The sequence below is a fragment of the Lutzomyia longipalpis genome, chromosome 3, assembly GCF_024334085.1.
Source record: "Lutzomyia longipalpis isolate SR_M1_2022 chromosome 3, ASM2433408v1".
NCBI lineage: Eukaryota > Metazoa > Arthropoda > Insecta > Diptera > Psychodidae > Lutzomyia > Lutzomyia longipalpis.
In genome coordinates, this window is record NC_074709.1 from 18,747,614 (window position 1) to 18,767,504 (window position 19,891).

Consider the following 19,891-nt stretch of genomic DNA (forward strand, 5'->3'; position numbering starts at 1 on the left):
ATATAAATTTCTTGCAGCATGAAGTGGATGTATCAACAAGAAACCTTGACTGGCAAAACTACCGAGAAAAAAATGTCTATCGGTCTCTCAGGTTTAATTTATGTTTGGATATTTTGAAAGAAAAAAAAATATGAAAAATCACTAATTATTCCACTTTGCACAGTCGCGATGGGAAAACAATGCTTGAGTGCGTCCGCAGACTGATTCAGAAGGCATACCCAACAGACAAGTATCTTCAATGTAGCTTCCGTTTTTAGTCGCAATGAGATTTTCCGATTTTCACGGGGGTGGGGGGAACTTTATCTCCGCATAAGATGGAGGAATCTGCGCACACATGTGAATCAATCACTATGGGAGATGGGCAATTAATCCTATTGAGGTGAGGTGTATACAACAGATAAAATTCTCGCGCGCGCGTACTCATCTCGCGGATGGGGAATTTTCATTGTCATTTTCACGAGATTGAGCACAAAAGCATCAGAGAGGTGTCTTCAACACGAAAAAATTACATGTGTGGTTGAGCCGCGTGTTTACATCCAGATTGATATGGGAGATTGGCGTGAACATCCTTGCCGTGTTGTCTCTCGTGTCCATTGTTGGGCCAACCAAACACAGCGAGATCTTCGCGACTTTTCTAACTATATAACATCGCTGTGTGACAAGGAAGTTGGCTAGATGGGGGCATTGTATGATGATTTCACAACCCAACCATACTTTCGGGTGGCTGATCTTGGTAATTATCTCTTGCTAATTAGATGGGATGTTGATTCTTCTGGGCTTTGACCCTGATGCCATCCACACAAGAACATGTTTTCCTGAATCCAACCTGACCATCCATGAGCTCATAAATCACAATTTGCTTCCCGCGCAAAGAAATGGCATCTTCGACCAATTGCAACAAAGTGAAATATTTCACAATACAACATCATTCATCTTTACCACCACACCGCGGTGCTGCTTCCTCCAGCAAGAATGTGGCTTTCATAACAATCAAAACCAGATGATCTTGGGACCAGATAACCATAGGTATGTACCTATAGGCTACTGAAAGAATTGAAATTCGGCAATACTATCCATATGCAAATGAGACGACAGTACGGCCCTTCTAGGCCATTGTGAATGATGGAAAATCGATATGGTCGTGATGAAGTGTGAGCAGATTTTTGCGAAATGATACATTCCAAAAAAAAAAACTCGAAAAAATAGGACTTTATACACCAAAATAAGAGATTTATGAGTTTTTTTGGGGTCATGGCAGATGCTTTATTTTTCTCAATTCGATAAAATGAACAAGAATATTACAAAATAATAAAACAAGAATAAAAATTAATTTTTTTAAAAGTTCTATCTTACAAGGTAGTTTTATTAGAATTTTCGTATTTAGGGAAGCAAATGAGTTTATTTATTTTTGATATTCTTTATAAGATATTTTAAAGAACACAATCTTCCAGTTGAATTAGCTAGATAAGCTTTAAAAAGAATTTTCTTTAAATCTTTGAAATCGTTAAAATTATAAAGAAATAAGGAAATAAAAATAAAATAAATAATCAAAAATATTTCTAATCTTCCAGTGAGATCAATTAGATAAACTTTGAAAAGAGTATTCTTAAAGTATTTGTAATTGTTAAAATTTGAATTAAATAAAGAAATAAAAATAAAATAAATAATCAAAAATATTTCTGATTTTCCAATATGAGATTAATTAGATAAGCTTTGAAAAGATTTTTCTTTAAGTCTTTTTATTTGGTAAAATTTGAATTAAATAAAGAAATAAAAATAAAATTAAAAATATCACTAATATTCCAGTTGAATTAGCTATAAGCTTTGAAGATTTTTCTTTAAATTTTTGAAATAGTTAAAATGTAAAATAAATAAAGAAATGAAATAATTAAAAAATCAAAAAATATTTCTATTCTTTCAGTTGTATATCAGTTAGATAAGCTTTGAAAAGATTTTTCTTTTGATATTTGAAATCGTTAAAACTTAAATTAAATAAAAAAATTAAAATAAAATCAAAAATCAAAAATATTTCTATTTTTCCTATACGAGACTAACTAGGCAAACTTTGAAATATTTTTCTTTAAACCTTTGAAATCATTAAAATTTAAATTAAACAAAGAAATAAAAATAAAATAAATAAAATAATAAAAAAATATTATTTTATGATTAATAAAAAAAACTCCATAATTTTCTTCTCAGAATAATAAAGAAGATTTTCGTGGATGTTAAATATAAAAAAGAATAAAAAAGAAGCAAGATGTTTAGCACAGTATTCAATGAAGGGAAGGTCAAATGGCATTGTATGATGTATCAAAAAAAAATTATTAAAGAATGTCTTGTAAAAATGTTCCACCTTCATCATCCAGGTACCATAAAAATATTTCGCAGCTTCTCTGAGAAACATTCTGATGTGAGAGTTGTCTCTCTATGGGTGGGGGGAGGTAGAAGAGATTAATTTATTCAGTGTCTCCCCCGTCACTCTCACTCTTTCTTGTATTTTCCTACTTCAGGTAGCATTTTCAAGAACACAAGAAAATTCACCACAACAGAGAAGGCCCGAGAAGAGGGATACATCATATTTAAAGACTCCTCTGTGAGACTTGAAGTAGTCATTTGAATCTTAGCACTTGTGGCAGTTGGAGGTGGAGATTTTTTTTTCGTTAATTTGTGAGAAGAATTTTGCAGTGATCGCGTTGAGGATTAAGTGCAATATTTTGGGTGATTTTCGAAGGAACTTTTTATGTGAATTTACGAATTATCCTTAATGCCACAACAATAAGGATTTAAGTGATTTTAAAATTTAAAATTTTAGTGCTTTGCTGTGGGTGCCAAGATGAGAGGATTTTCAGTGATTTGTTTAGTGATCTTAACGAAAGTTTCAAGTGTTTTCTCAGATGCAGCCACGGATTTTAACAACGTCAATCCCGATGGATCATTTTCTTTTGGGTAAAAGTCATTCTTTGCTTTTTTCCACGTGATTCTGTGCTGAAAGAAGAAATTCTCTTTAAGTTTGAACAACGAAGACATTGGTGGGCACTACCATATGGCCAGTGGCAATCCTAAGACAATCATTCGAGGACGCTATGGGTCGCGCAATCCTAGTACAAAGCGCGTGGAGGAAACAGTCTACACCGCCGGACCGCGTGGGTGAGTTTCTTGCATAACATTCTTCAAAAAAAAAAAATTCGCTTTCATCGCCAAAGTGGATTATACTTCGAAATGTCTTCACGCAGAACATTTTCCATTTAACGCAGTAGTGTTCCGCCTCAGTGAAAAGTCTGTACAACTGATGATTCCCCTTTTATTCACAGTGTGAAGACCCACTTTGCCCCATTCAAACAAATTTTTCCATCCATATTCATGATCACTTTTAATTGGCCAACAATTAAAAATCTTCACATGCAATTGTTTCCATCAATCTCCAACACACAGATTCCGGGCACGTGGGCCAGCTATTGCGCGGAAAATGGATCTTTCGCAGATTCGCAGGGGGCCCATTGGGAGCCCCGATGATCCTCTGGCGGATCCCTTTGATGATCCCAGCTACAGTTTTGGCTTCAAGACACCAACGTACACACGGCAGGAAGATGCAGATCCCGCGGGAAGGGTTAAGGGGTTGTATTCGTATGTTGATGATATTGGGGAGAAGCACCTGGTGCGGTATGCAGCTGGAAAGGAAGAAGGATACAATGTGATTAATTCTTATCCCGATGCTCCAAATTATGTAAAGTACAGCACAGCACTCTACAAATCACCCAATAAGAGGACACGCGGAAGAATAGCCATACAACGTGGACCAGGAGGACAGTACAAGTAAGATGTCCCTTTTGTTATTTAAATTTTTGCTTAATTAAGATTTTTTTTTAAATAAAAAAACTTAAGAAAATGCTTAATAAAAATATGTGGACCTTGTGGTTAATTAGGGGAAACTGGGGTAATTTTATTGGGTAGGCTATTCAAATCAATTGAGTCAATGATGAAATAGACTATATATTGACGTCACAATTCTGCTTTTTGTCTGTTGAAATTCATGAAGCATTCGTGCTGATGTTTCTTCCGTGAATATCGATTTTTTTTGAAATATTTTTACTTTAATCATAATTAAAGTATAGAGATGAAAATCAAGAAAATCATTTTGAGACGGAAAGTCATAGCTGCGATCAAAAAATAAATAAATAAAAAAAATGTTTCAAAAAGATCTTGTTAAAATGCATGAATGAAACATCAGCTCGAATGTTTCATGAATTTAGAAACAATTCAACCAGCTTACTGCAAATCAACTTAATTAACTTTGCCTTAAATATCTCAACGGGAAAAAGTGCTTTCAATTTATTTTCCGAACTTTTGCACTTTTAATTTATTGCCCCAATTAAACAAAATATTTTATTGTTGTGCAAAATTTTATTGTCTCATTGCAAATATTTTAAATTCTTTTTTTTTTAATTAAAAAAAAGTATTTCTTTATTTAATTTAATTTGATTGATGAAAATGAATCTCTTTCCCTCCTCAGTTTCATCTCTTCAGGGCCTGATCAGAGAAGATCTGAAAGTTCTGGCCCTGATGGCATAGTTCGTGGTTCGTATTCATATCTCGATGATAAAGGAGTCCAACGAACAGTTCAGTACATTGCTGGTGCTGGAATTGGATACAAAATTGTCCAGAGTACAACTGGTCCTGGAACACACAACCTCCCTCGACCAGCTATCCCTGAATTTGGTGTTCTGACCCCAGAATCAAATGACCTGGGCCGCGATACTCCACATTTCAACGATGACGGAGTCTTCAATACAGCTTCAACTACGAGACCGCATCGAAAGGAATTCGGAAGCTCCCCTCGTCCATCTGTGGGGGATGATGGTGGACTGGGTGGTGGTGACTTTGGGGATGATGGTACGGGCTATTTCGATGGGAATGACAACTCGTACGATCAAAATAGCAGAGATCCCAATGCCATAGTTCCCCTGCCACCACCTTCAGTTCGCCCAGGAAGACCCTACCGTCCCCGTGGACGTGGCAGTACCCCTGCACGGCGTAATTCCGAAGAAGTAGACTACACCGATCTGCCAGGAGTCACCCCAAGTCTCATTGATACCACCGGAATTGACGTGCGTGATGAGGATGGAGGATTTGGCGGAGGACCAGATCCCAATTTTGACCGAGAACGTCCTCCTCTCCCGTCGGGGGTTGCTGTGAGGGCTCATGTTCAGAATATAGACTTAATTCCTGAGGGTGGTAGTGCACCATCCCCCGGAGAAGCACTCCTACGCGATGAACAGCGAAATCTGTGATTTGTTGACCCATTGACCTGATCATCACACCTTCCCTTCTGAAATACTCCAAACACACACTGTTGATGGATCTCGCTTGGCATGAGATTTAGTCCAGTGATGATACATTGCTCAGCATAGTTTATAAAATATATTTTACCTTAACAGTAATTCGCTTTCGACTATATATTTTAGGGTAAACACATGATGAATTTGAAAAAAATAATAATATGTCTATCTAATGAATAAATTGTAATTTAATAACTGCTTTTGGGTACTTATTCTACTTTAATTTTTTTAAAAGAATTTATTAAGGCCTGTGGAGACGCCTGGTGATCTCTTCAAATGATCATTTAGTTAAATGAGAAAACACTTTCTTAAATGTTTTATGTCTTTCTTGCAAAAAAGTTCTTCCATTGCTTCTTTCAGTCCATTTTGTGGTAATCTTTGCGATCGCAGTTTTCTGGTTTTATGATCATCACGTCTATTTGTTAGTGATCTTGAAAGACACTTACTTTGCGATAAATTGCCTTAGGAAGAGAAGAATGAAAAGACTATGAAAAACCACTGAAATTGAAAGTTTTTGTTTTTGCAACCAACTGTGAAGCAGACAATTGGATTTATGATCATTTTCAGCCGATCGAGCGATCGTGAGAAGAAGGCAGAAAAAACTAGAAAATTCTCTCAAAAGTGGTCAAGTTCAACGACTCACGGAAGAGTGTTTACAAATTGTTCCCTCAACCTTCTCACACACCCGTGGAACACCGTGAAAAGATGACAAATTAGATCGCGGAAGACATCTTAAGTTACCTTTTTTTTAAATTTATAATATTTATTCCTCTTCATCACCTTGTCTATTTTAATCAAGAATAAATCTGTTTGGGAAGTTAAAGAGAGTGAAAGTAAGTGTAAGAAATTCTTTTATAAACATGATGACACAATTCTCATTTATATATATAGTTATGCTTGCTTATAAATGCTTGATTAAGCGTTAGATAATAATAACGTACATATAGAGCGTTGTTGGTATGTTTATGAAAAAATACCCATATAAAATGTTATACATAATACGCGATGGCGAACATGACTGAAATGATCAATTTGCCAAAAAAATTAGGATCTCTTTCATCGTCCAGCAATTAATGCAAACCACGGCTGGCACATGATTGTGTGTCGTCAATCAAATGGGCTTTTTGCACGTTGAAGGAGTAAGAAGAGCTGTGAAAAAAAAGTTTTCGTAATGATTTTATTGCTCGTGTAACGGTTTAGTTTGAATGGGTTTCATCAGCGCGAAGATCAAGATCAGAATGGCAATTTTTCGGATGATCAGGGCGGGATGTGTGGCCTAAAGATTAGAGAGAGGAGATTATTTCGCAAAAGGTTTATACGAATTATGTTGAAGTTCTCTTCGAAACTATTTGTACACACAGAGGAGATTTTTTTTCGGGGGAAATGATCGCCGCGCCACGATCAATTAAGTCAACGCCGTTGTACTGTTTTGGCAATGAAGGTGGAAGAGGCGCAGAAAAATTGAAAATCGTGGAGCGAAAAATTTACCGTTTTTATTTTCTGGTCTTCGCGATCCCCACCTTGGCGTCTTTCACAATGTCAGGGTCTCTTAAAACCAGATTGCCTGGGCAAATGATCGCACAGTTCATTACACACCGTTGACACGATCGGTGATCATCTTCCGTTCACATCTCACCTGTAAGAAACCACCACAATCAGTTGCTACCTAACCAGTGGGGAATGATGAGTTGCTAACATCTCTCTTAGGCAAAATATCACACATTAATCAACACCAATCCCATCGTGTTTTGTTACTTGAAACTTTCTCAGTGATCTTCATACGATCTTAGAGTGATCTTCGTATGCACTTGGTGTGATCTTGTGCTGAGTTAATCTGCATTGTGTTTGTTGGTGCCACAAAATGAAGTTATTCCTTGTGGTAAGTGGACTCTTCTTGTGGGCATGTCACTCCCGAGTGATCTTTATCGGTATTTGTGCATTTTTCGTGCTAAAGATCACCTGCATAGGTATATGCCCCGTCGTGGAATTCAATTTGCCAAGTGCTGGATTACAGTTATGTAAATAAATTGGAAAAGACATTGAGGTGTGAATACATATTCCCGCAATGATGAGTGGAATGAGGCAAAAACATTGTTTCGACCACCTGTATGACTCTCTAATAGCTCGCACTTAAGTGAATTACTTTGATGTTTGACGATCTCTAAGTGTTTCCATATGCAGCAATTTTTACCTTAAACTTGAATAATATTTGAAAATCACTTTTTTTCTCGCTCCCAACTAATCGAGGCCATGAGATCAACTCTTACTTCTTCCCATTTTGAGAGAGAAAAATATGTAAAGAAATCGTTAATCGCCCAAAGATCGCACCAAATTTAAATTTTTTGTCGAAAAAATCTCCACACATAGACACGACCCAGAAATGATCTTTAGTTACTTTCCTATGATTCCGTAGAAGTGATGAATTGATGGGTAAATAGACGTGCAGAGCTCATGAGGATACGAGATGGTGTAATTAAATCCTCAAACATCTCAAAGAACGATATATAATTACGCACAGAGAGAGAGAGCGAGATCGTATTGCTGGCAAGATCATCATAGATCGTAGAGTTGCAAGAATTGCTCGCGATCACTTTTTACTTTTCATTTTAATCCGCAACTGACCACGCAGACCAATAAAAAAGCACATTCATTGAATAAGAATAAGAATATCTTCGCGATCATTGAACTTTTGCGTCTTTCACGCCAAAGCACGATGACAAAGATCATTTCGTTGGAGGATTTTTTTTACAAAAAAAAGCATCGCATCTTGATTATCCTTCTATTTTCTTTCTGTCTTGCAGATTGCGATCTTCACTGTCGTCTTCTGGGGTCAAACAGTCGCCAGACCCAGCAGTTTCGAGTAAGTTTTTGATGAGTTTACTTGGAACAAACCAACATTAATTTTTTTTAATGGGACTTTCTTACATTTTCAACGCTTTTGGGCTAATGAACTACTTTTTTTCGCTTGGTTTACTACTATATACTTTACTTCATCTTCACATTTAACACACAAACACACAATAAAACCACATAAAGTATTTTCTTTTATAAATATTTTTTTTGTAAATACAATTGTATATTAAAAGAAAAATTTATTATTTTTTTGTATAGAAATTTATTTGCGGGTTATTTTGTGGCGATAAAGATATGTTTTTGTGAATAGTTATATATACACCTGGATTGACATAACAAAGAAATAATAAATTTTGTAAAATCAGGTATGTTTAGTTGTTTATTAAACGAATATTTATTTATTTATTTTTTAATTAACTGGTTAGAGTAAATTTTCTAAAGGAATAAAAATTTTAAAAAATTGAATAAAAATTATGTAATTTTTTTTAGGATAGAAAAACATCATGTGGTGGATATATCGAGAAATTTCAATATCACCGCAATGAATTCAACAGCAAAGATCGATGAAACGAGGAGGATACTCAAGGAAATTGACAGGATAAATCAATCTCTCGGGTATACAAAGAAAAATCTCGCAAGATCAGATGCTCAGCGTCTTGGGGATTCACTTTTCTTCCCCAAAACCCCATTTAGTCCTCCGGGATTGCGGAGAGACACAAAATCCTCCCCAATTGTGGAGGTAGTAGCTGCACGGAAGGCAGAGGAGCATTCACCGGGGCATAGGGTAAAGTGGAAGGGTCAAGATTCGAGGAAGAAGGAACTGCGTCAGAGTAGGAGTGAAGGAATTAAATTCCTAGTCATCCCCATTGATCCTTCTCTGCTGACGATCACGAGTAATTCCAGGAGGATCATTGAATTTTTTCCCCATTACTCAGCACGTAGTGCGAGGGTGTCAAAGAAGTGGAATAAGAAGTCGCCAAAAAGTCAGAAAAAAGCTGAATATGAGAAAAATGAAGCGATCAAGTTGAAGCAGAATAATTTATTTGATGTTCTAATTGACGAAATGGTGGATGATGATGAAGATGATGAGGATTATGATGTTCCAAAAGAGAAGGAAAATTCATCGAGTTTGCCATTGATCAGCAATGATCAGTATATTAATGATCTATACAAAGATATATGGATTAAGCCGTACAAGAAGAGGGAACTTGAGGAGAAAAAGGAGGAAAAAGAGGAAAAAGAGGAAAAGGTTAATGAGGATGATAAGGAAGTGAAGTTCCCAACTTTGATTACAACTAAGAAACCCAAGCCACATACGACAAAACCACCTAAACCTAATAAACCCAAAACAACGACAAAAAAGCCACCAACAAAGAAACCAACACCAACAACGTCTACCGAAGTGCCCAATCCGGAGGATCTCAAATCCCCATTTGGAGCACTCTTCAGACCAGCTAGTGAGCAACTTAAGGACAATGGTGGTGGTATTATAATTCAGAGACTGAAGGTTCGCAAAGGCGGTATTGCCATTGCCGGGCCAGGAGGTGTAGCTACAGCAGGGAGTGGCGGGACTGCCATTGTTGGTCCAGGTTTGTTAATTTTCTTTTACGACATATTTTTTTTAAAAAAATTCATAAAATATCATAAAACTTAAAATCTTGTAGGTGGTATTGCATTCACCCACCCCAGAGGACTGACGATCGCAGGTCCTGGTGCCAAAGTGTACTCAGTGCCTGAGACAACGGACTTAGAAGCTGTGTCAATGAATGTAACTGCATCATCGAGAAATTTTCCCTTTCCCACCGAGATAGTAGCAACAGGTCCAATTGTTTACTACAATCCTGGGAAATGAATAAGCAAGGATTTGAGAGGATTACTCTTGCCAAAAATACACAACAAGACACACAAACATAATAAAAAAAATATCAGAAAATACATGGCTGTGTGACTAATTAATTAACTTGCATGAGATTTGGTTTCTCTGTCTCTTGAAGTAAAATTATATCTGAGTAAGGAGGGTATTCAATTGACCAAGAAAAGTACAAATGATAAAAATAGAAGATTAATATTTCTTTCAATATAAAAGTTTGATTTTAAAACATTTCGTAAAAAGGAAAAAAATCTTGTAATTGCAGATAAAAAAAATTAAAAAACTAAACTCAAAATTCTTGAAAATAAAGATTATTACTTTAATCCGTAAAGGAGTCTATTTACATTGGTTCGTATTATAATATAATTCAAAGATCACCAAAATCTCGTGAAAAACACAAGAAAACATTCATTAAAAGTCAATTAAGGGATGATCAAACTATTATAAAAATTCCAAATGATCTGGAAATCTTAAAACTGCAAAAGAAAGATTAAAATAAATTAAAAAATATATTGATTTTTAAGCGACGTGGGATCAACGTTGAATATTGAGATGGGAAAAAACCCAAACTCGCCGGTAGCGTCGCGTAGAAGAATTTGTGTCTAGCTAAACACGAATTTTCCCAAGCTTTCGGCAGGATTCAGCCTGCCTTCCTCAGGGGGTAAATTACGTTAAATACAAGCTAAACTCCGTCAATAAAATTTACATCTGGAGGAGCCGAGGGGCATGGGAGCTAGAGTCTCCGCGTTTCCCGTGTCAACTTGGGAACAAAACAAAGAAACAAATTCTTCTACGCGACGCTACCGGCGAGTTTGGGTTTTTTCCCATCTCAATATTCAACGTAAAAAATATATATTCGAAAATCGTTCAAAAAATCGATAAACAGTCGTGTCTGCGTAGTAGGACCGTCGTTAAAAAAAAAACTTCTCCGCGGTAGAACGGCTTCAGAATAAGGAAATTTGCCTCCAGAGTGGGACAATTCGTACTATTGGAAAGGCAGGATACTAATTGTACTACTCTGGAGGCAAATTTCCTTATTCTGAAGCCGTTTTACCGCGGAGAAGTTTTTTTGACGACGATCCTACTACGCAGACACGACTGTATCTATATGTACTTAATCATTGACCTATCCCTTAGATTTGATAATTCATTTGGGATAGATTTATTAAAATTAAATAAAATCACATCCACATCATATACCCGATTTTTCTAAAAATGAATGAAGCATATGCTTCAATGATTTAAGCTCCGTTTTCAAAATCAAAATTATTCAAATATTGCAGAGACGCATATGTATATTTTTACTGATCTAAGGGAGCTATCACAGCACTTAAACAAAAGCAGCATTGTTCTCTCTCGTACTCATGAAGAGGTTTTGATGCTTAAGAACGATCTTTACGATTTTGTAAGTTTTTGCAGCTGATCTTTATAAAAAATCTTTTGTTTTTTTAAAATTTGATTTTAAATTAAAATTAGTCTATAAAACGAACAAATATAAATAGACTCATTTAAATTCTGCGTGAAAAATAAAATTTATACATAATTGTTTCTTAAATTCTTTTCTTTTTTCTTTTTTTTAATTTATTCTGTAAGTTATTTAATTTTTTTAAATTATTGTAAATTTCTTAAATCAAAATTGAATACCCACTGACTATGAGAATGCATAACTAAGCATCCTCTCGTGATACATATTTAGATGGAGACTTGCACCAAATTGGCCCTATTTGCCGAGACTTCTCTCTGTTCCGATTGTGCAACTTCCGCAACTTCCACTTTACTACTCCACCAATGAAGTTCCCATTCCTGAAAATCAACCACCCAACACGGGATTCCGAGATAGAGAACCCACAACAAAGCCACCCCCAACTTATGCTCCTCCACGTCCTGAAAAGCTCATCCGCCAGAGGCAGTCTAAAGCCCATCAGGCCCCCCGAGAATCTCCCAAATTCACCATTGAGAAGGTTGTTGAGGCTCCGTTGAAGTATATTGTGAAGCTTTCGGATGCTGATACGGAATCCTCGGGCGTGCCACTAAGAGAATCCACCTTCGTCTTGGCACCATCAGCTAAGGCCGTTGCAGCGGAAGGGGGGACTGCAATTGCTGCCCCACTGGCAAGAGCAATAATTCCCCCAAATACCAGAGCCACTGTCATCTTCCATCCGGAATCCGTGGCTATTGCTGGTCCCGGTGGTCGGGCCCATGCTCATGCTGACTTGGAGATTTATTCGTATCAGTGAAGAACATTTTTTTTGGAAGTTAATTTGCAAAATAAACGAAGAAGTAGCCCGCTTCGTCACTTTCTTATGCTCATTATGAATTCCATTTTGAGGTGCTTAATGTTGCTTCTCTCGTGCTGCTTTTCTGCTGCTGTTGCATTATGGAAAAAGTGTTAGGTAATTTTAATAATAATGGCTTGACCTCTCTGTCGCTCTCTATTGATCATTTATGCTTCTTGAATTTAGGACAATTCTCTCTGAGAATGCTTTGCTTTTACAAAGATTTTATCAATTTGTTTTTGACTAAAAAAGAGGATTTCTCTTAATTTCTTTTGATAATTTCTAAGTAGATTGTATCGCATAAAGTATATTTTAAATAAAATCAAGAATTTGCATACGGATTAGTTTTGTAAAAAAAGTGCACAAAGTGTTAAGATGTGTGGGAAAAATTAAAAGAATTTTCTTAAAAAATCGATGTCAGTTAAAATCGTTAAAATTAAGTAATTTAAGCAAAAAAAATCAGCACAACATTTTGAATAGAATTCTTTTTTGTAGAGAAGCAATAAATTAAATAACGCAAGAAATATTGCAAATAAATTTTCACACTTTCAACTGAAAGGCAACAATTTTTCTTTTAAAATAAAATTTTCTAGCAAAGTGGAGCATCGTGCAATTGAGGATGGAGTTGCAATTGAAGATATTGGTGATGTCACAACGCTCTCCTACTATGGAGGCGCCAAAGGATCGATCCTGAAGATTGGAAAGAAATCCGATGGATCCATCGTGACAGACACCGTCAACACGGCTAAATCCAATGATAGTCCAACAGCAGATTTCTCAAATCATCTCACTGCCATACAAAAGGCCGCTGCTATTCTTGTGGCACTGCAGGAGCGTGTCCGGATGACCGGAAAATTGAGCGGAAGTGATAAGAAAATCTATGCGGATCATTTGGAATTATTGGGAATTTCCGCACAGAAATTGGCTCAGCTACAGAATGATGCTGCGGACAATGATCTCAATCTTCTCTTTCAAGGTGAATGAGTGAATTTTATTTTTTTGTTCTTTAAATGTTGCAGCCATTCAATTCTTCTTTGCTGTTTTCTTGCTTCTATCTTGTTTGTAGGAATTGCAAAGGAGCAAGAAGATGGAGACAATAAAAGGAATAATGGAAGTGAGGGAGATTTTGATAATGTTGGTGAGGAACCAGAAAAGAATCCCGAAGAGGAACCACAGAAACCACCCGCAATTGAAGTTCCAGATAAGGGGGAAGAAGGAATTGCTGTTAATGCTCCCCCCAAGGAAGCCCCAATTGCCGAAGCAAAACCCGTAGGATTGGCAATTGCTGGCCCAGGAGGACTTGCAGCATCCAAACCAGTAGCAACGGCGGTTGTTAGCAAAGATGGTCTTGCAGTGGCACGTCCAGTAGCCACAGCAATTTCGGGGATAAGTCCCGAACAATTCGCAATGTTAAGCTTGCCCATTCCGCAGAAGATTAACTTCGGGGGTCTCCCTGTGCGACCCCGAGAGGGCTCAACGGAGGGTAATTCATGGACATCGAGGTATGGACTGTTGAGCCTTGAAAATGGGCTAAATGTCCTCGTGGGTCCGGGCTTCCAGTTGGAATCCCGATTTAGTGATAAAGGAATTGATGCCGATGCCGAGGATGGGGAAAAGAAGATGGTGGTTGATCTCGATAGTTCAAATGACGCCAAAACAATTGCCATGGAGAAATTTAAGAAGTTAGCAGAAGCCCCACGAGAGGCCATACCCAATCAATATCCCCTAATCCCACCCTACGTTTCACCACTATCCTACAGGGTGGAAGGTCCCAACTATCAGGAGTCCTTTGAACCATTCCCCCCAGCACAATACCTTCCACCCAGTGATCAGTACGCCAGTGGATCGCTGCCGTATCCCTTCCTGCCCCTCTACAACCCCTACCAGCGTGGCTATTGATATATAATAATTGTCTACCTAGGATCACCTTTGCAACATAAGTATTGTGAAGGCAATAAGAGTCGCTTAATAAAGACAGATTCCTCCGCCTAACTGGTTTTATGACCTTCAAGTCTTTTTCCTCCAACATTGAGCATCTTGGGTGCATTTTATTCAATGAACTCGGTGCATTTTTTTAGCAGGTAGAGACGTATTGTAAGTGATGAAATTGAATTTAAAATTTTAAAATTTTATTGAATTTAATTTGTTTGTAGAGTTTGAAAAGAATTTTTTTTTTAGAAACAATATTAGTGCAAAATTAAATTATTAAAATTCTATTAAAGTGTTTTGATGTAAATTGAAGTCTACTCGTGTATTTATATTAAACAAGTAAAGAAATATTTTATTTCGTTGAATGAGATTGAAAAGTTTAAAAATTTATTTTTTATTTGAATCTTTTTGCACAATTTTAAAAGAAAATATTTGAAAAAAGCATTATTAGAAAAGAAAAAAAATATACAAGCTATTGCTGTAAACCGATTTTTTTAATAAGTAAAGCTATATTGTAATTAATTGAATTAAATTGAAAATTTCAAAATATTTTTTTCAAATATTTCAAAAATCATTGATAAAAAAAATTTTAGTTTTTTTTTACAAATATTTTTTTAGTGATTAAAAGGTATCTGGATATTAAGATACTATAGATTTTCGAATTATTGAAATGATAATTTGATACCTCTTTTCATAACTTCCGAATTTATCAAAATCGGTCAATCGGTTTGGTTAAGTCTTAGTAGATCAGCCATTCATGCAAGCATACATTGAATTTCTTTCTTATATATAGCTCACTACAGTCGCATACTTATGATAACATAAAATATTTTTCACATATGAAATTATATAGAATCTTCCTCGGCATAGTTTTCCGCCTAATTGTTTCGCTTAATGCACATGGAAATCCGCCAAAAAAAAAAAGAAGCCGCCGCCACCACCTTTTAATTACCAATCGACCATTGCACAATTGCGATCAGTGAATTGTGCAAAAAGAGCAGCGTGTGTGCCCCAATGGGCAAGGTGTTTCTTCGACGGTTGGGGCGATAAAAAACACACAAGTTGCAGACATAAGAAAAAACACAATTACATTATTGGTGGTGCTGATAGACGCCATGAGTCTATAAAGGGCAGCAACGATCCCTCTGCACTTTACAGTGCATTGGAGGATTGTGTCGAGAACAGTCGACACAAAGCGCCAAGGTAAAACGAAAATTCTTTTTTTTTTGCTCTCTTGTGATCATCCCTGTGATCCCACAAACTCCCACTTTTGTGCTCTGAAGTTTTATTTTCACCTGCTCATAAGACAATTAATGCTGATTAGTGCCAAAAGAGTGTTGGAAAAAATAATATAAGGAAATCAAATGGATTTAGTGATAAATGCGTGAAGTTTTTGTGGTAGCTTTTTCATACATCATCATTCATACATAAAGTCCATGACCTACCTCAATGCAAACTTCTTCATGTCGCGCGAGCACAGCAGGAATCATAAAGAATTTATTTGAGATTGAGTGTTGTAAAAAAATCGATTCTTCTTTGTCTTGGCAGATGATGCAATTAACTCTCTGGATTGCCATCTCTGTGGCGATGGTTCAGAGTGCACCACAGCAATTTTTGCTGTTGAGTCCACGGGCACAGTACTTCCTTCAGCCTGGTCTCAATAGTCAGCGACCAGTTATTGCTCCAATTGGGCAGTTGGGACGCGTCCAGGCGGGCTCTCAGAACATCGTCCTGTACTACCCCAACGCACAAACGCCCAACAATACGTTGGTCACATTCCAACGGCAGGATGGAACTGGATTTGATATCTTCCAGATAATTAACAATTGGTGGAGTCAGCAAAATCAGCGACCACAGCAAGGTGCTGGGGCAACCCAGGCTCCAACTGCTCAACCCGGTGGTGCTAGTCCTACTCCTGCTCAGCCACAACCTACTTTGGGTCAACCTGGTCCAACACAAGCTGCAGCACAACCTACTCCCACACAGCCAGGACAACCTCAATCTACACCTTCGCAGCCAACACCCACTCAGGCTGATCCGTTGCGACCAGATACGCGTCCTGCCATCTCTTTGCCCCTAGATCCGGTTACAGATACACGGGGAAGCTTTGAAGCATCATCACCATCTCCAATTCCCAATATTCCTGGGGCACCTCAACTTCCTCAACTTCCTCAACTTCCTCAGGCACCTCAAATCCCTCAAGCTCCACAGTTACCTCAATTACCACAGGCTCCACAGATTCCGCCACTCCCTCAAACTCCACAACTTCCGCAAATACCGAACTTGCAGCAATTACCCCAAATTCCCAATTTACAGCAACTTCCTCAGATTCCGAACTTGCAACAACTTCCGCAACTTCCGAACTTGCAACAGCAACTTCCGCAGCTTCCAAACTTGCAACAACAACTCCCTCAGATTCCTAATTTGCAACAACAAATTCCTAATTTGCAACAACAGATTCCGAATTTGCAACAACAGATTCCTAATTTGCAACAACAACTTCCTAATTTGCAACAACAGCTTCCGAATTTGCAACAACAGCTTCCGAATTTGCAACAACCGATTCCGAATTTGCAACAACAGCTTCCGAATTTGCAACAACAGATTCCGAATTTGCAACAACAGCTTCCGAATTTGCAACAACAGATTCCGAATTTGCAACAACAGCTTCCGAATTTGCAACAACAGATTCCTAATTTGCAACAGCAACTTCCTCAGATTCCTAACTTACAACAACAACTTCCGCAGATTCCTAATTTGCAACAACAAATTCCTAATTTGCAACAACAGATTCCGAACTTGCAACAGCAACTTCCTAATTTGCAACAACTCCCGCAAATTCCAAATTTACAGCAACTCCCCCAACTTCAATTACCACAAACTCCTCAAGCTCCAGCTCCTCAAGCACAAGCACCCCAAGGTCAAGCACCTCAAGCTCAAGCTCCGCAAGGTCAAGCTCCGCAAGGACAAGCTCCTCAAGCACAAGCACCACAAGGTCAAAATCCTCAACTTAATCAAATTTTCCAAATCCCTCAAATTCCCCAAATACCTCAAATACCATTGATTCCCCAAATTCCGCAAATCCCACAAATTCCTCTTGGCACTCAGGGATCACAAAATCCACAAGCTCCACAAAATCCTCAAGCCCCCCAAGCGCCTCAGGTTCCTCAAGTACCTCAAGTACCACAAGTACCGCAAGTTCCTCAAATTCCTGGATTTCCACAAATTCCACAAATCCCGCAAATCCCACAAATTCCCCAAATCCCAAATCTACCATTGCCCCAATTGCCCAATTTACCATTCCCTCAAATTCCCAATATACCACAAATTCCCCAAATCCCTAACATCCCCAACATCCCCGGTATACCACAATTGAATCCAGCTGCTAGCAACGATAGAGTCTTTGTCATTTCCGGCGAACCTCAATTTATTGGGAATTACGATGCATTTTCTAATCCTTTGAATCCCATCTTTCCCCTGAATTCCAATTCATTCATCCTCAATGGTGGGAGGTCGACAGATAATGAAATTTCCACGAATGATCTACTAGATGCTGTAAGTTTTCTCTTTATTAGTTGGTGTTCCACTTCGTGGCCAACACCAAGTATTGTAATCGTCGGATTTTCCGACCACCTCAGATCGGGCTCAAACTTGGTATGAGCACGTTTCAGACAACCCACATTCCAAAACTGGTGGTGGAAAATTTTTGATCCGGCCGGCCGGCCGGCCTGCCGGCCTGCCGGCCTGCCGGCCTGCCGGGGTCTGGCCCGAACTTTGCATTATAGCTCGAGAACGGTAACAGATGGAGACTTCCGGTTTGAAGTTTTCTATAGAAATGTGGGTGTAAATTTTCATTTTTTTGCATTTTCGAAATCCAAGATGGCCGCCATCCGCCATTTTGAAATACCGTCAATCATTTCCTTCATAGCTAGAGGTCTGAAATTTTAATATGTTGTAGAGCTCAGTGAGACGTTTACATCGATAATTCATACTTGAAAATCGGTTAAGCGGTTTAGTAAATATGGCGGCCTAAAGCAAAAAGTGTTTTTTCAATATAACTCGAGAACGGCTTGACCGATTTTAATCATCCTGGTATCAAATGAAAGGTTTCAAGAAGCCCTACAACTGTCTAGAACATTTCAAGTTCCAAAAATGGCCGCAAGAGGCACTAAAATCAAAAACAAAAATTGCATAACTTTAAGGGGCAATATCTCCGAATCCCCATTATCGATTTCCTTTAAATTTTTATATGTTGTAGCCTGACTCAATATCTTTCACCAGTCCGAAAATGAAGAAAATCTATGTCACCGTTTAGAAGATATATCCATTTGAAAAATTCTTGAATTTGAAAAGTTCTAAGAGCTATATCTCTTGAACCGCTTGACCGATTTTGCTCATTTTAGTATCAAATTAAAGGTTTTGCAAAACTCTACAACTTTCTAAAACATCATAAACTTCTAAAACGATTCATTCAAGACGAAAAATGCCAAAAAACGTTTTTGTAAAACAAAAAGTCGCCATTTTGTGTTCTGGAGGTGACCTTGAAAATTATTGAAATTTATCTCAATTTATAGCCTGTTTTATTACCTTTCCAAAACTAGTCAAGAAATTTCTGTAGGTCTTATAGAACCAGAGATATGACTATTTTTATCCATCAAATTGCTGAATTTCACAAAAAATCAATTTTGTCCACTAATTCGGCTCACAAATGGTATTACAACGCATAATAAAACTTCTACACGTTGTGGGACACCAACTCTTATAACTGGACGCGTTATGATTGACTTTCCATTGATTAGTTGGTGAAAATGGTAAAGTTTATTTTTTTTTTTGAATTTTACAGTTGACTAGTTCAAGTGAAATTTCTGAAAGACCTCACCCGAGAGAGAATGAAGTCACTGGTATGATGGAGAAGGGATTTGTTCTCGATGAAAGGGGACAATTTGAGGATTCACCCGAGGATGAGATTGACAAGATGGAAATACCTCGGATTCCTGAAGAAAATATTGATCTACGTCGTGAAGAACCCAATTCTGAGGAGCCTCTTCGGGAGGATTCATTCCGGATGGAACCATTGAGGGAAGATCCCCGTAGGGAAGAGCCTCTCCGTGAGGCAATCCCAATGGAAGAACCACTCCGTGAGGAGCCACTTAGAAAAGATTCTCTTCAAGAAGAAATCCGCCAGGAAGAACCCCTCCAAGAAGCACGAGAAATTCCAAGGGATCAACCTGAAATGCTGGAAGAGAATCCCAGTGTGGCTCAAGCTCTACCAGCTGGTGTTGCATTTGCTGGAATTGGAGGTCTCGCCTCAACACAACCCGTTGCCACAGCTGCATCCCTCGGCAAGGGTGGTCTTGCCCTTGCATCCCCAACTGCAACTTCCGTCGCGGGGGATTTTCCGCAAATAACGGACATTGACACAGACGGCGGTAATGAATAAAACGGAAATCAGGCAAATGTACAGAGAATTTTCCACACAATTAGGAGCGGCTGTATACGAGGAGTTAAATCTCATTGATCATCTTCATCACACAATCATCTCATCGTCATTGAAAAAAAAAAAGAATAAAATGTAAAATGCCATAAAAAAAATATATACATGATCTCTGATCAATGAAATTTGCAAG

General features: G+C 37.8%; 5 protein-coding genes across 7 annotated transcripts in view; 3 read left to right on the forward strand and 2 right to left on the reverse strand.

The window, feature by feature from the left end:
- LOC129792365 (transient receptor potential cation channel subfamily A member 1) overlaps positions 1-19,891 on the reverse strand; it is a 1,125,827-nt gene that overhangs the window by 886,194 nt on the left and 219,742 nt on the right. The window lies entirely within an intron of this gene.
- Positions 1-19,891, reverse strand: part of LOC129792430 (PIH1 domain-containing protein 2) — a 927,269-nt gene that overhangs the window by 886,194 nt on the left and 21,184 nt on the right. The gene's annotated exons all lie outside the window — the stretch shown is intronic.
- LOC129792415 (uncharacterized) lies at positions 2,462-5,528 on the forward strand. The gene is made up of 4 exons (XM_055831471.1): positions 2,462-2,946; positions 3,010-3,147; positions 3,433-3,813; positions 4,511-5,528. The coding sequence occupies exons 1-4, from the start codon at positions 2,834-2,836 to the stop codon at positions 5,286-5,288; spliced, it is 1,410 nt and encodes a 469-aa protein (XP_055687446.1). The 5' UTR covers positions 2,462-2,833; the 3' UTR covers positions 5,289-5,528.
- Positions 6,914-14,327, forward strand: LOC129792416 (uncharacterized). 2 transcript variants are annotated; one of them, XM_055831473.1, is made up of 4 exons: positions 6,914-7,215; positions 8,138-8,196; positions 12,929-13,311; positions 13,402-14,327. In XM_055831473.1, the coding sequence occupies exons 1-4, from the start codon at positions 7,198-7,200 to the stop codon at positions 14,232-14,234; spliced, it is 1,293 nt and encodes a 430-aa protein (XP_055687448.1). In that variant the 5' UTR covers positions 6,914-7,197; the 3' UTR covers positions 14,235-14,327. The 2 variants fall into 2 exon arrangements, with proteins under 2 accessions (XP_055687448.1, XP_055687447.1); XM_055831472.1 differs by lacking the exons at positions 12,929-13,311; positions 13,402-14,327 and adding exons at positions 8,679-9,778; positions 9,854-10,124 and having other exon boundaries at positions 6,915-7,215.
- LOC129792373 (ataxin-2 homolog) lies at positions 15,359-19,883 on the forward strand. 2 transcript variants are annotated; one of them, XM_055831372.1, is made up of 3 exons: positions 15,359-15,467; positions 15,813-17,819; positions 19,108-19,883. In XM_055831372.1, exons 2-3 carry the CDS (start codon positions 15,813-15,815, stop codon positions 19,702-19,704), a joined length of 2,604 nt encoding a protein of 867 aa, XP_055687347.1. In that variant the 5' UTR covers positions 15,359-15,467; the 3' UTR covers positions 19,705-19,883. The 2 variants fall into 2 exon arrangements, with proteins under 2 accessions (XP_055687347.1, XP_055687346.1); XM_055831371.1 differs by lacking the exon at positions 15,359-15,467 and having other exon boundaries at positions 15,698-17,819.

Coding starts and splice junctions, on each gene's coding strand:
- LOC129792415 (XM_055831471.1), top strand. CDS start 2,834: ATGAGAGGATTTTCAGTGATTTGTTTAGTGATCTTAACGAAAGTTTCA. Junction 2,947..3,009: donor GATGGATCATTTTCTTTTGG/GTAAAAGTCATT, acceptor ATTCTCTTTAAG/TTTGAACAACGAAGACATTG. Junction 3,148..3,432: donor TACACCGCCGGACCGCGTGG/GTGAGTTTCTTG, acceptor TCCAACACACAG/ATTCCGGGCACGTGGGCCAG.
- LOC129792416 (XM_055831472.1), top strand. Junction 8,197..8,678: donor GCCAGACCCAGCAGTTTCGA/GTAAGTTTTTGA, acceptor AATTTTTTTTAG/GATAGAAAAACATCATGTGG. Junction 9,779..9,853: donor GACTGCCATTGTTGGTCCAG/GTTTGTTAATTT, acceptor AAAATCTTGTAG/GTGGTATTGCATTCACCCAC.
- LOC129792373 (XM_055831371.1), top strand. CDS start 15,714: ATGCAAACTTCTTCATGTCGCGCGAGCACAGCAGGAATCATAAAGAAT. Junction 17,820..19,107: donor CGAATGATCTACTAGATGCT/GTAAGTTTTCTC, acceptor TGAATTTTACAG/TTGACTAGTTCAAGTGAAAT.